This window comes from Diaphorina citri, unplaced genomic scaffold (assembly GCF_000475195.1).
Source record: "Diaphorina citri unplaced genomic scaffold, Diaci psyllid genome assembly version 1.1 scaffold1226, whole genome shotgun sequence".
Lineage (NCBI taxonomy): Eukaryota > Metazoa > Arthropoda > Insecta > Hemiptera > Psyllidae > Diaphorina > Diaphorina citri.
Window position 1 is genome coordinate 36,764 of NW_007378655.1, and position 14,255 is coordinate 51,018.

The 14,255-nt window shown below is 36.7% G+C and overlaps 2 protein-coding genes and 1 long non-coding RNA gene across 3 annotated transcripts in view; all 3 read right to left on the reverse strand.

Moving 5' to 3' along the window:
- Positions 1–3,899: 3,899 nt before the first annotated feature.
- LOC103514817 lies at positions 3,900–10,745 on the reverse strand. Its single transcript, XM_017446371.1, has 5 exons — positions 10,682–10,745; positions 10,104–10,249; positions 8,975–9,154; positions 7,722–7,844; positions 3,900–4,225 (listed from the first exon to the last, which is right to left on the reverse strand). Exons 1-4 carry the CDS (start codon positions 10,743–10,745, stop codon positions 7,728–7,730), a joined length of 507 nt encoding a protein of 168 aa, XP_017301860.1. The 3' UTR covers positions 3,900–4,225; positions 7,722–7,727.
- Positions 10,746–11,901: 1,156 nt separating this feature from the next.
- LOC113469771 lies at positions 11,902–12,237 on the reverse strand. Its single transcript, XR_003393088.1, has 2 exons — positions 12,124–12,237; positions 11,902–12,062 (listed from the first exon to the last, which is right to left on the reverse strand). It is a non-coding gene; the product is annotated as an uncharacterized LOC113469771 (long non-coding RNA).
- Positions 12,238–12,820: 583 nt separating this feature from the next.
- Positions 12,821–14,255, reverse strand: part of LOC103514818 (inactive hydroxysteroid dehydrogenase-like protein 1) — a 4,989-nt gene continuing 3,554 nt past the window's right edge. Inside the window, exons 3-5 of the mRNA XM_017446373.2 lie at positions 13,896–14,122; positions 13,214–13,456; positions 12,821–12,946 (exon numbers count right to left, since the gene is read on the reverse strand). Coding sequence (XP_017301862.1) covers positions 12,851–12,946; positions 13,214–13,456; positions 13,896–14,122 — 566 coding nt within the window. The 3' untranslated portion in view covers positions 12,821–12,850. The remainder of the gene's footprint in view (positions 12,947–13,213; positions 13,457–13,895; positions 14,123–14,255) is intronic.

Here is a 14,255-nt window from a genome sequence, read left to right on the forward strand (position 1 = left end):
TTTAAATCGTCGATCTTTGAAGACCAACAAGAATGGAGGGCATTTTGGAGGTTCGTTATATCAAATTGTTAGTCCAGAACTAGAAGTTGACCCCTCTCTTGGATCGATATTCTGCCTCTCTAAGAACTTAAACCCTTGTTGGATCGATGTGATAATTCAAACTCTAGCCCTAGGTGTTGGAAATGAAAAATTATGTCAACATGTTTCTCTGAGGTTCTCCTAATATTCAATGTCTACCCAGAATATAGTTAGAAAAATAGAAATACAACGTGCATTTTTTCTCCCTTTGTTTCCAAAATGTATTTGTCCATAGTTTACAAAAATGAAAGATTTTTCTTTTCTTTTTTTTTTCATATAAAGTGAGTCCAAAAAAATCGACACAGCACTGAAGAACTAATGGGAGAGGGACCCAGTTGTGTGAAAAATAAAACAATTGTTTTTGTGTGAAAAAATGTCCTGCAACTGGCCTCTCGTCCCATTGTTTCGAAATATCAATTTCTCAAGAGCTGAAATTGGATTGAAAATTTTCTATGTCAAACATTTTAAAACATGTTCAAATTTTAACCCTTTTTGTTTCAATTATAATTAAATTACTTGCTATGAAAAGATAATTGTACTTGGTTGGGCGCAATCTGTGTTGAAAAAATCTTATATGACTGCCCAACAAATTTTTGTAATATTGAAAGGACGAGAAATTTTGATTTATGGTTGGGCGCAATCTGTGTTGAAAAAATCTTATATGACTGCCCAACAATTTTTTTTGTAATATTGAAAGGACGAGAAATTTTGATTTTTTTTTGTGCATATTTGTGGGGTTGCACGCATAAAAATCCTACCCCAAAATATGCTAGCGTTTTGAAAATTTGTACGCTTGCAAAATTGTAATATTGAAAGGACGAGAAATTTTGATTTTTTTGTGCATATTTGTGGGGTTGCACGCATAAAAATCCTACCCCAAAATATGCTAGCGTTTTGAAAATTTGTACGCTTGCAAAATCCACCAAAGTACAATCGTCAATCAATTTCTGATCTCGCCCATTGCTTTTCATGGTAAAAACTAAAATCATTATTAGTAACTTTCTACGAATTATTAGTGTTGTATGTAATATTGAAAGGACGAGAAATTTTGATTTTTTTGAGCATATTTGTGGGGTTGCACGCATAAAAATCCTACCCCAAAACATGCTAGCGTTTTGAAAATTTGTACGCTTGCAAAATCCACCAAAGTACAATCTTCAATCAATTTCTGATCTCGCCCATTGCTTTTCATGGTAAAAACTAAAATCATTATTAGTAACTTTCTACGAATTATTAGTTGTATTTTTTTCCAAGTGTAGAGAAAAGAATTTTTCTGTTATTTTTCCCTTGGACCGATTCATTATTCATACAAGCCCAAGGAAAAGTACAATTCCAAGTGTAGAGAAAAGAATTTTTCTGTTATTTTTCCCTTGGACCGATTCATTATTCATACAAGCCCAAGGAAAAGTACAATCTTCTGTGTATGTGACCCGCCTTTCATCGAAGGGTCTTTCATATTATTGCTATTTGGTATTTCTTAATTTTTTTAAAAAATAACTACAATCCTTAAAAAATTCTGAACGATTAGATTTAAAAGTTTGTTGTGGTTAGAATTTTTAAAAGTTGATGGCTCAAATTTAGCTTTTTTGAATAATTTGCCCAAGATTTTGAAAGATTAAAAAAAAAATTGGGAACTCCAAAGGAAAGTATTTTTCAATGGTTAGTTTGACCTTTTTTAGTGTTGAATGAAATTTTTCTACTGATCCCAAATTGTAAGTTAAATTGCGATTTTTCCACACACAAAAATATATCTATTTGGTTTTTTTAAAAAAACGTACTTAAAAGACTGATTTTCCTTTTCCCCCTCTCTTATGGGGTATTTTTATTAGGTGTTTGGCGGTCCTTATGACCCCAAATTCCCCTCAGAATATATCAATAATTCCAATAGTGTTTTCTTATAAAGCATCTATACGAATGGCTTTTTTCTAGGAGTTAATAAGGCTGGGGGACTATAAACAGTGAGTAGACCAGCTTTTAATCTGGGTAGGGAGATTTGAACAGGGAGTAGACCAGCTTAGTCTGGCTGAGGGACGTTAAACATGGAGTATACCAGTTGTCTGGCTTGGGACTTTGAACAAGGAGTAGACCAGCTTAGTCTGGCTGAGGGACGTTAGACAGGGAGTAAACCAGTTGTCTGGCTTGGGACTTTGAACAAGGAGTAGACCAGCTTAGTCTGGCTGGGGGACTTTAAACAAGGAGGATGTGCTCTCACTTCCCCTATCCCTATTGTATTGGTACCTTCGAAGGTTGGGTGGTAGAGAATGCCTTTAGTATTGTTCATCCCGTTCGTTGTTTGGGCCCTATTCTGCCTTCTTGCTCTGCAATTTTCAATGTATATCCTGCTGCTGAGCAGTATGTTGAAGAATTAGGGCCCTATTCCAATATTAATTTTGTAGGGGGGATGTGCAGATTTTTTCCAATCGAGATTGTGGGGGTTTAGGGTAGGGTCCGACAACTGTGCCCCATTTGTTATTTCTTATGTGTTTAAAATGACCACATTTAACTCTCCCTCCAAATATACATGTATATATTTACTTTCTTTTGAGGAAAAATAACGTTTTTGCCCTCCTTTTCAAGCGAGAATCGCCACCAAAGAATACCCCCAATTTATTTCGTTCTTCTAAAGAACCGAGAGTGATAAAAAGTTAGGTAAAGATTTAAAGAAAAAGTCTCTCACTGTTTGTGAATTTCTTTACAAAATATTTTTAATTTGAATATTTATTTTTGCTTTTTTGTACACTTTATTTTGTCTCAATCCTAGGAAAAAGAAATCACGAAAATGTGAAAAACCGTGTGTTTTTCGTGATTCAAGTTTTTGTTCTTGTAGATTTGTTTCCTCTGGGAAATGGGATGATTTGTTACTTCATTTTAAATCGTCAATCTTTGAAGACCAACAAGAATGGAGGGCATTTTAGAGGTTCGTTATATCAAATTGTTAGTCCAGAACTAGAAGTTGACCCCTCTCTTGGATCGATATTCTGCCTCTCTAAGAACTTAAACCCCTTTTAAGTTGTTCTTGTAAGATTTGTTTCCCCTGGGAAATGGGATGATTTGTTACTTCATTTTAAATCGTCGATCTTTGAAGACCAACAAGAATGGGGGGCATTTTGGAGGTTCGTTATATAAAATGGTTAGTCCAGAACTAGAAGTTGACCCCTCTCTTGGATCGATATTCTGCCTCTCTAAGAACTTAAACCCTTGTTGGATCGATGTGATAATTCAAACTCTAGCCCTAGGTGTTGGAAATGAAAAATTATGTCAACATGTTTCTCTGAGGTTCTCCTAATATTTAATGTCTACCCAGAATATAGTTAGTAAAATAGAACGTCTCTCACTGTTTGTGAATTTCTTTACAAAATATTTTTAATTTGAATATTTATTTTTGCTTTTTTGTACACTTTATTTTGTCTCAATCCTAGGAAAAAGAATAGCGGACAAAAATAGCAACTGCATTAAGTCTGACGTCACAAATCTTTGAACTTTTTCATTATAAAAATTGAATTTTCGACCTTTTACATGAAAAACCGTGTGTTTTTCGTGATTCAAGTTTTTGTTCCTTTTAAGTTGTTCTTGTAAGATTTGTTTCCTCTGGGAAATGGGATGATTTGTTTTGTTTAAATCGTCGATCTTTGAAGACCAACAAGAATGGAGGGCATTTTGGAGGTTCGTTATATCAAATTGTTAGTCCAGAACTAGAAGTTGACCCCTCTCTTGGATCGATATTCTGCCTCTCTAAGAACTTAAACCCGCGGAGCCCTGAAAAGTTTCATTTTTCCCATCACTATAGGAAAAGACAAACTAAAGAAAAAACAAAAACAGCGTCTTCCTTAAACTAACATGTTTTATTGGATGAAATAATACAGATCACATGGGGAGTTAGGTGGTTTGATTCGTAAAATCAAATGAGCTTGATAGGTAAACGAACAGTGAGAAAGTGTAAGGCACCGAGTTTCTGACAAGCCCAGGTATGAAGAATCAGTGATGAACAGAGTGAGGGTCCAAAGACAGTCCCGGACATTCTCTGAACATATCCCCGGACGTTCTCCCGGACCCAGATTTTAATTTGTATGGACTAAGGGGACTGTGGAGGAGGTATGCATGGCTGGAGTACTATGGGTGTGAAGATCAGATGAGAGTGAGATGATACCTGAAATCAGACAAATAAAATAGAAATACAACGTGCATTTTTTCTCCCTTTGTTTCCAAAATGTATTTGTCCATAGTTTACAAAAATGAAAGATTTTTCTTTTCTTTTTTTCAAGTAAAGTGAGTCCAAAAAAATCGACACAGCACTGAAGAACTAATGGGAGAGGGACCCAGTTGTGTGAAAAATAAAACAATTGTTTTTGCTAATTGTCAAAGCGCCTAAAGGAAAAAAAAAATTGTCAAATAGAATTCATGAAATTTGGAAAAGAAATAAACTATCATACTCGTAAAGGTACCTTTACACTGGGGCAATTTAGGAAGCAACCGGCAACAGCAACCTGCAGCATGCGGCATTGCCGCGCAATTATTAGTGTTGTATTTTTTTCCAATTGTAGAGAAAAGAATTTTTCTGTTATTTTTCCCTAGGGCCGATTCATTATTCATACAAGCCCAAGGAAAAATACAATCTTCTGAGAATGTGACCCGCCTTTCATCGAAGGGTCTCTTTTCATATTATTACTATTTGGTATTTCTTAATTTTTAAAAAAATAACTACAATCCTTAAAAAATTCTGAACGATTAGATTTAAAAGTTTGTTGTGGTTAGAATTTTTAAAAGTTGATGGCCCAAATTTAGCTTTTTTTTTCGAATAATTTGCCCAAGATTTTGAAAGATTCAAATTTTTTTGGGGCAACTCCAAAGGAAAGTATTTTCCAATGGTTAGTTTGACCTTTTTGGTGTTGAATGAAATTTTTCTACTGATCCCAAATTGCAAGTTAAATTGCGATTTTTCCACACACAAAAATATATCTATTTGGTTTTTTTAAAAACGTACTTAAAAGACTGATTTTCCCCCTCCCTTATGGGGCATTTTTATTAGGTGTTTGGCGGTCCTTATGACCCCAAATTCCCCTCAGAATATATCAATAATTCCAATAGTGTTTTCTAATGTGACCCGCCTTTCATCGAAGGGTCTCTTTTCATATTATTACTATTTGGTATTTCTTAATTTTAAAAAAAAATAACTACAATCCTTAAAAAATTCTGAACGATTAGATTTAAAAGTTTGTTGTGGTTAGAATTTTTAAAAGTTGATGGCTCAAATTTAGCTTTTTTTTTTCGAATAATTTGCCCAAGATTTTGAAAGATTCAAAAAAAAAAAATTGGGCAACTCCAAAGGAAAGTATTTTCAATGGTTAGTTTGACCTTTTGGTGTTGAATGAAATGTTTCTACTGATCCCAAATTGTAAGTTAAATTGCGATTTTTCCACACACAAAAATATATCTATTTGGTTTTTTTTTTAAAAACGTACTTAAAAGACTGATTTTCCCCCCCTCTTATGGGGCATTTTTATTAGGTGTTTGGCGGTCCTTATGACCCCAAATTCCCCTCAGAATATATCAATAATTCCAATAGTGTTTTCTTATAAAGCATTCGTAGTATAAGAGAAAGCTCTATTTTGTTTAGTCTTTAGGAGTTTAGGTAGAGTTTCTTGATGTACTTTGTTGACAAACTTGTGTATTTTTTAATTGTAGTTATTTTTTGCATTTTCCACCTGTGGGATTTTTTTGATACTAAAAATTTTAAGAAAATACCAAACCTATATTTTTCTAATGAAAATCATATAAGAAAATAATTCAAACTAATAATGAAAAACCAAAAAACAAAGTTAACTAAAAAATAATCCAGAGTTCTATTATATTTTTTGCGCATAGAAAATGAAACAATTTTTTTGGACAAGCTGTGATAAGATGTTATTTATATATTTTTTATTTAAGTTTTTTTTTCCTTGCTATTATTTACCCTTACACAAACACATTTATTCAAATAAATAATTACATGATTATGATGAAAAATTTGACCTGATATTGTGTTGGATTATTTTCCTTGTGTAGAAGGGTTTTGATAACTTTTGATCAAGTAATGATTCAACTGATGACATGGCAGTAACAGCCTGTTCACACTGCACGAATTTTTCTTCGTCCGAAATCGAATTTTCTTCGTTGGCAATACAAAGGCCGCATCAAGGAAAAAAAAAAAAATCGTTTCGTGCATTGTAATTGGGCTTGTAAAGTTGTTAGCAGACACACCCCTATTTATGAATAAAAGTTCTCTCAAGTCAGACTTGAAGTTTTGGCCAATCAGATGTTTGGAATCGATGCTTCAGTACCACTTGAGACTGTATTTTGTTTATAAATATGGGTGTAAGTAGTGGTGACATAAAAGTGGCCCCAAATATTACGTGTTTGACTAATTAAGGCTGGGCAACATAGTGAGTTAAAATTAAATTAAACTAGGTTTAAGTTCAACTCTCAGATTATGCGATTTGATTGGCTGATTAAAAAAAAAAAAAAAACAAGGTGGGCCCGCCCCTCCGGAATTTTTTAACTTCCCAAGGTACAGTCTTTTTGGCAATAGAACAAGCACTAATCTCACGAATCAATGACGTTTGAACGTAAAAAAGGTGCTGTAATATAAAACCCCGATATGACCTTGGTAAAAGGTTTGCTGCTCATACAAAAGGCTCTCAAAGGGCTAGTGGTCCCATGTCAACAATACACCAGGTAATTAAGTCAAAGCAATGATTCAACCATCTGATAAAAAGTGGAAACTCCGCTATTGAAAAATTGCTCAATCAAAAATAAACCCAACATCTATATTATCACTATTATCAAAAGTCATACAACTCTACTATTACGACATAATGAGAAGTACAGGGTTGCAAAAACTATAAGAATGGCTTTTTTCTAGGAGTTAATAAGGCTGGGGGACTATAAACAGTGAGTAGACCAGCTTTTAATCTGGCTAGGAAAATTTGAACAGGGAGCAGACCAACTTGGTCTGGCTGGGGGACTTCGAACAGGGAGTAGACCAGCTTAGTCTGGCTGAGGCACGTTAAACAGGGAGTAAACCAGTTGTCTGGCTTGGGACTTTGAACAAGGAGTAGACCAGCTTAGTCTGGCTGGGGGACTTTAAACAAGGAGGATACCAGCCTGAAATTTCCCTTCCTAAAGAAATAGCCCATGTTGAGTGCGTAGGGCATCCACTCGTAATATTTTTGTAGCCAAAAACAAATGTCAACCTAAAGCAATCACAACGATCACCCTAGCTAGGGTTGAATCAGCCGAGCTGATTGAGAGGCTGACAAAAAATGCCGACCCCGTCTGAACACGGGAAAAGGCGAGGAAGGAGAAATAGGTTTGATAGAGGGAACTGTAACAACGGAGCTATTATAATCACCCTAGCTAGGGTTGAATCAGCCGAGCTGATTGAGAGGCGACAAAAAATGCCGACCCCGTCTGAACACGGGAAATGGCGAGAAAGGAGAAATAGGTTTGATAGAGGGAACTGTAACAACGGAGCTATTATCGTTCTGTAAGCGAAGACAGAAGAAACACAGGAGAGAGCCAGTCGTTCCGAGAACGAACCTTATCCGTTTGGGATAAAAATCCGCGCCCCAGGCGATATCATTTTAGCATCATGTGTATGAACTTACCATGTGTTATTTCACATTAGCCACCCGTTGTCTCTTATATTGAATGAAAGCATGTAGATTAGTTTGCACCGTAGACACCAGAGCGAGCTTTTCACTGTCCAGAGTCTTCTTGTTGCTTTTGATCTGAAAATTTACGTCAAATAGGTACCACCAATTAGAATTTTTCGTTCATCAATTCTCTGTGTAATTTCATCGTCCACAGTCTGTGTGTTTGTTTGGCGATAATTCCGGAACAAATGCACCGTAGACACCAGAGCGAGCTTTTCACTGTCCAGAGTCTTCTTGTTGCTTTTGATCTGAAAATTTACGTGAAATATGTAGGTACCAATTAGAATTTTTCGTTCATCAATTCTCTGTGTAATTTCATCGTCCACAGTCTGTGTGTTTGTTTGGCGATAATTCCGGAACAAATTGTCCCATTTTGACAGAACTTAGGTACTTCGGGGAAATCAAAATATTTTCTCATGAACTTTTGGACTCTATCCGGCCTAGAACCCTGAAATTAACCTATTTTCTAACAACAACTTTGGACATCATTCATGCAGTTGTAGGTACTTGGTATTAGGAACCCCTCTGTACCACCAATTAGAATTTTTCGTTCATCAATTCTCTGTGTAATTTTATCGTCCACAGTCTGTGTGTTTGATTGGCGATAATTCCGGAACAAACTGTCCCATTTTGATAGAACTTGGCATGCACGTGATGAAATTTGAACAGCATTAGCAGAAAAGAAAAATCCATAAGCCTGTTCCCCTTATGGGTGGTTCTTTTCTGTCCATTTGGCATACAAGTTAAATAGGTACTTCGGGGAAATCAAAATATTTTCTCATGAACTTTTGGACTCAATCCGCCCTAGAACCCTGAAATTAACCTATTTTCTAACAACAACTTTGGACATCATTCATGCAGTTGTAGGTACTTGGTATTAGGAACCCCTCTTCATATTTATCCCAGCAAATTCGACAGCAAACTACTCTTGGAAGGTTTAGCCAGCCTAGTTAGCTTAGTTGGTAGTGCGTCTGCCTCGTAAGCGCTAGGCCGCGGGTTCGATTCCCGCCCGGGGCGGATTACTTAACCCTCATTTCGTGGAAAATGTTGAAAAGGTTGTGAACAAAATATCTCAAGAACGGTTTGTTTCATATTTACCCCAACAAATTCGACAGCAAACTACTCTTGGAAGGTAGCACGCCTTGTAAGCGCTAGGTCGCGAGTTCGATTTCCGTCCGTGGGGAACTTTATTTCATCAAACTTACCATTGATTTCAGCTTAGGTTCATTCGCCGTCAGCTTTCCAGTGAGGTTTACTTGTTTGGCTAACACATCTGTATCATCGTCTGAAAATAAATCTATAAGGCTGTCCAATGTTTCCGCCAGGAGTATCAGATCCTCTGTGTTATCCAGGAAGTGAAGGAGATTGGATAGCACGAACGTATCCTGATAGGAGAAAAGAAAATTACAAATTTCCATCAGTAAATAAACGGGTATTAATCTTTACTTTCCTTATCCTATAGGAAGGAAAGTAATGTAATCGGGTCAAATTTTCGATGGTCAGTTTTTAGTGTCAAAACACGTTTTGAGGTCCCTAGAGCCTAAATCCAAAGTTTCAGCCATTGGTCCGTGTGTGTGTCTGTCTGTAAACAAAATATCTCGAGAACGGTAAGAGCTAGAGAATTGAAATTTGGTATGTAGCTGTCAAATGTGACAAGGATGCGACACGAAACTTTTGGTTAAGACCGGTGCAACGCTTGGCGGCATTTTAGCGCTTTTTGGCGTTTTTCGGTGTAATTTAACAATATCTTGGGAACGGTATAAGCTAAAGTTCATAAATGTGACAAGGATGCAACACAAAACGTTTGGTGAAAATAGGTGCTGCGCCAACACTGTTTTATTTGTTGTCTTAAAGATGTCGAATCGACTCCCTTGCGTAGAGAACATTCCGCAATCGGCGCCCTAGCTAAGGGCGAGGCCCGACTAAATAGGGACTTCCCTATTCCAAGCTCAGACCCTTGACCGGACCGAAAGAGGATAAGGGCGAAAAACGCTTAAAATTGCCATTGTAGCAACGGCCCTAGATTTTAGAGGCTACAATGTCAAGGGAGATGAGTGGAGAATTATTTTTAGACCACCTTGTAGTTTGCTGAAAGGAATACGGATAAAACGTTATGCGAATAGAACTCACAGTTTGACAGTTCTTATGGCGGTTCATTGTAAACGCGCCTTGAGGGAGTAAGGACATACAGACAGAAAGAAAAAAAAAAAAATATATTGAAAAATTCTAACTCAGGGGCGGGATTAATGCCTAGGGCATTCTCTTCCATCCAACCCCTCATTAATGCCTAACTCTTGACGTTCGCGCGCCTCCCACCTACTTCTTAATACTTACATGTTCAGTACTATTAGGTCGCTTCATACGGAGTAGTATGGTTGTCCAAGTGGCCACCACTTTCACCAAATTCTCCTTCACCTTCACTCCCACCTCCTTCTTCTTGTCTCCTTCTCCTCCGCTCTTCAATTTCTGCCCTTTCGATCCTGGAAAAAAAAAACATGGAAAATGCATTCCACAATAAATGGACTTTATTGTGTTCAAGCTGTTAAGAATGTTAAGATACACTTTTTGTTTTGTTTGTTACGTTTAACGAGCTATTTAATTACTTGATTTTTAGCTCCCTTCAGATACACTCTTGTTGTAATGTTTTTTTTATTTTTCCTCACTTATTAGCTTATTACACCTCGATAAATTTTATGACTTGAACTCGAACCACCAACTTCAGGATCCAAAATCCTCAGCGATTACGTTGTTACATATCCTAAGTCGTTCTGTTTGGTGGAACAGGTCGACTATTCACAAAACCTCTCCGCCAAGTTCTATCATTAAATTTTTGTTGGTTTTCAATGAGACTTGGATTTTGATTTCCTTTGATGATATCTTTATTTGATCATTCCATCTCAGTCGTGGTCTACCTTGCTTTCTGGTTCCTTCTACATTCGTTTGGAAGTATTTCTTAGGCAATCTATTCTCATTCATTCTTCGTTGTTAAACCCATAAAATACACAAGACCTTGTTTAGACTGCTGGGGTAAAAGGACTTATTTCTTATTCGAGGAGGATAAACAATGTACATCACTGAGGTTGGTTTCACTATATGAACTTTTTCAAGTCAACTTTAGGAAAAAAAGATTCCATTGGTTCCGTTCTAGCGATTCGCATTCACGTATTGCGAAATTTTTAAAATCTGATTTAGGGATCCAGAATTCACGGTCATTCTTCGTTGTTAAACCCATAAAATACACGAGACCTTGTTTAGACTGCTGGGGTAAAAGGACTTATTTCTTATTCGAGGAGGATGAACAATGTACACCACTGAGGTTGATTTCACTTTATGAACTCTTTCAAGTCAACTTTAGGAAAAAGATTCCATTGGTTCCGTTCTAGCGATTCGCATTCACGTATTGCGAAATTTTTAAAATCTGATTTAGGGATCCAGAATCCACGGAGGGGGATGTGCAGATTTTTTTCCAATCGTGATTGTGGGGGTTTAGGCTCCGACGACTGTGCCCCATTTGTTATTTCTTATATGTGTTTAAAATGACCACATTTAACTCTCCCTCCAAATATACATGTATATATTTCATTTATAATTTTTACCCATTTGCAACTCCTCCATTGGAAAATGAATTAATTGTCAAAGCGCCTAAACGGAAAAAAAAAAATTGTCAAATACAATTCATGAAATTTGGAAAAGAAATAAACTATCATACTCGTAATACTGCATTAGAAATTAGAATGATATCGAGAGGGAACAGAGATACGAGTACAAAGATGAAAACTGGTTAAGAGGCTTCGTACATCGACCCGTCCTGTGATGGAACGATTATGGATTGATTGGTCGATAAGCTAAGCACCTCCTCATATAAACCTCACACCCAGTCTGAATGGAGTTCGGGAAAAATAAGCAACACGTGATTCACCCGCCCATCCACATAAAACAGCCACGTGTGCCAGCCTAGTTAGCTTAGTTGGTAGCGCGTCTGCCTTGTAAGCGCTAGGCCGCGGGTTCGATTCCCGCCCGGGGTACATGTGTACCTACCTATAGAGAGTTCGAAAGAAGAGGAAAAGGAAAAGAGAGAAGAGAGAGAGAGAGAGAGAGAGAGAGAGAGAGAGAGAGAGAGAAATTCATTGATGGATGATTGGACAAGAAAAAATATGAGGGATAATCTGACCCGACAGAGCGCGTACACTAAAACTTACCTATGTTCGAATACCTACCGACCTACCCTATAATACATAATCTAGGTTATATATAGATACAACACACATACCAATAGATATACATATAGAGAGCCTCTCCCTCCCACTTTTCAAGCGTTTACAAGACAAATATAACAGAAAATATTAATTATTACCTCTCCCTCCCACTTTTCAAGCGTTTACAAGACAAATATATAACAGAAAATTAATTATTTACCTTTCTATCGACCGAAAAGAAAGTTGTTCGAAAAAAAAGTACAAAAAATAAAAACACGTAATTGCCTCTCCCTCCCACTTTTCAAGCGTTTACAAGACAAATATAACAGAAAATTAATTATTTACCTTTCTATCGACCGAAAAGAAAGTTGTTCGAAAAAAAAGTACAAAAAATAAAAACACGTAATTGTGATGACGTCATTAAACTTTGAGAAAATCATCGTAATAAGAGTACGTCATTGTGCGAACACATAGGTAGGGTAGGTTAAAAGGTGTGGCAAATATAAACATTGCTTTTGTGAAAGAATTGGATATACACATACACCTCAAATATATGTACATTGACAAGTTAACAATGATACAATGTTTCCAGATGACCACAATATTTCACTAGGATAACCACGTCAAGCAAGCGACAGCATATTCCATATGGCCAAAGTTAATTGAAAGCATTTGGTCATTTACAATCGGCTCATCTTGCTTTATTATTTGATATCTCATTTTTAGATCCTTATATTCTTCTTCCTAGCCTTTTCTAGGAAGAATGTCCTTTTTTTAGGCCCTTCCAGCCAGTCCTCATGTGTATCTCATGGCCTGATCAGTTTTCACTCAAGTCTCGGTTCACACAATCTTTCCATCTTATCAGTTTTCATATGGGTACCATCATCAATTAATAACCTTGGAACCGTACGAGAATCTCAGAATTTGACGTAAAACAAATGGCATTATTCCCAGGTTCTCGCCCATTATAGAGAAGACTTTCTGAAAGAGAGGTCATAGATTAATATTATTATCTTAAATACAGCCATTAAAAGTCTTGAAAAGTGTGCCGTGATGGCAACAACTTTGAGAAGTACTGCTGTAAAACATAGATATATCACAATCGGTCCAAAGTACCCAGACCTGTGTCCCGAATTCCCGATACATTACACATTTCATGCAATAAATTTGGAGTTTATTGATGATGTATTTCTCAAACTCTTTGGATAAACTTTGAAAAATAGTTTAATGGACTAAAATTAGGCTTACCGTGCAATCGAAAAACCAATAGCCAGTCGCAAACTTACACCATCCCAGGGTGCAAATGGCCCAAGAAGCATAGGTAGTGGCCGTAGGATAAGCAAAGGCTCTTAACCAGTCATGCATCTTTCTCATGAAATGGTCTCCTTTGCTCATATTCGTGTCCACAACGGAAGGAATGAGGATCTGGGTCTGAATATTGTGATGAGAAATCTCCCTGGTCAGACAATTCACGAAATGACCCACGAAAGCCTAAAAGGGTTTTAAAGAAAAGATTTATCGAGACAGCCTTTTTACTGAGTATAGTTACCAAGTCTATTGAGTAAATTTACCAAGTATCTACCTATATTTTTACTTTCTGTACCTATAATATACAATAGATAAGTATCTACCTATATAGGGGACCTATCCCAGGTAATGTAAGAAGAATATATTGGAATCGGTCATATGTATTTGGTTACACCAAGAAAATGGTGAAAATATATTCGTTCCAGGGTCCCCTCAGTCCAAAATGTTATTTCAATTTTTTATAGTCGCCTGAGAATTGATCTGAATATGCAATGTGGGATGAAATATACGTACCTATGTAGTACCTATCATTCGTGGTTTACCTACTTGGGGTGTAAGATTGTAAGAACCACGATACAAATGATTTTTCTATCGTGGAGTTTAATTTTGCTTTTGCTCTTACCTTAGTGCCCGAATAGTTGACAAAGTATGGACTCTTGAAGACCTGCACTATAGAGCCCACAAACACAATCATTCCTCGCTTTCTTTGTTTCATATGAGGCAGTAACATGCGAGTCATTTGTGAAGGGGCCCCGGTATTGACGGTAATCTCATTGTATAGGTGCTCCTTACTGATGTCGTCGAACTTCCGGAATGTGGGATGTGGGGGAGCAATACCGACATTGTTGACTGCACAAAACACACGCGAATAATGATTTTAGAATAATTTCGTATCTATCTCCCTAAAAAGTCTCTCTAAACAACAGTATTTTATCCTTGAACAATTGTGAAAAAATCTGGTGTGAAAATACCAGAACCTTAC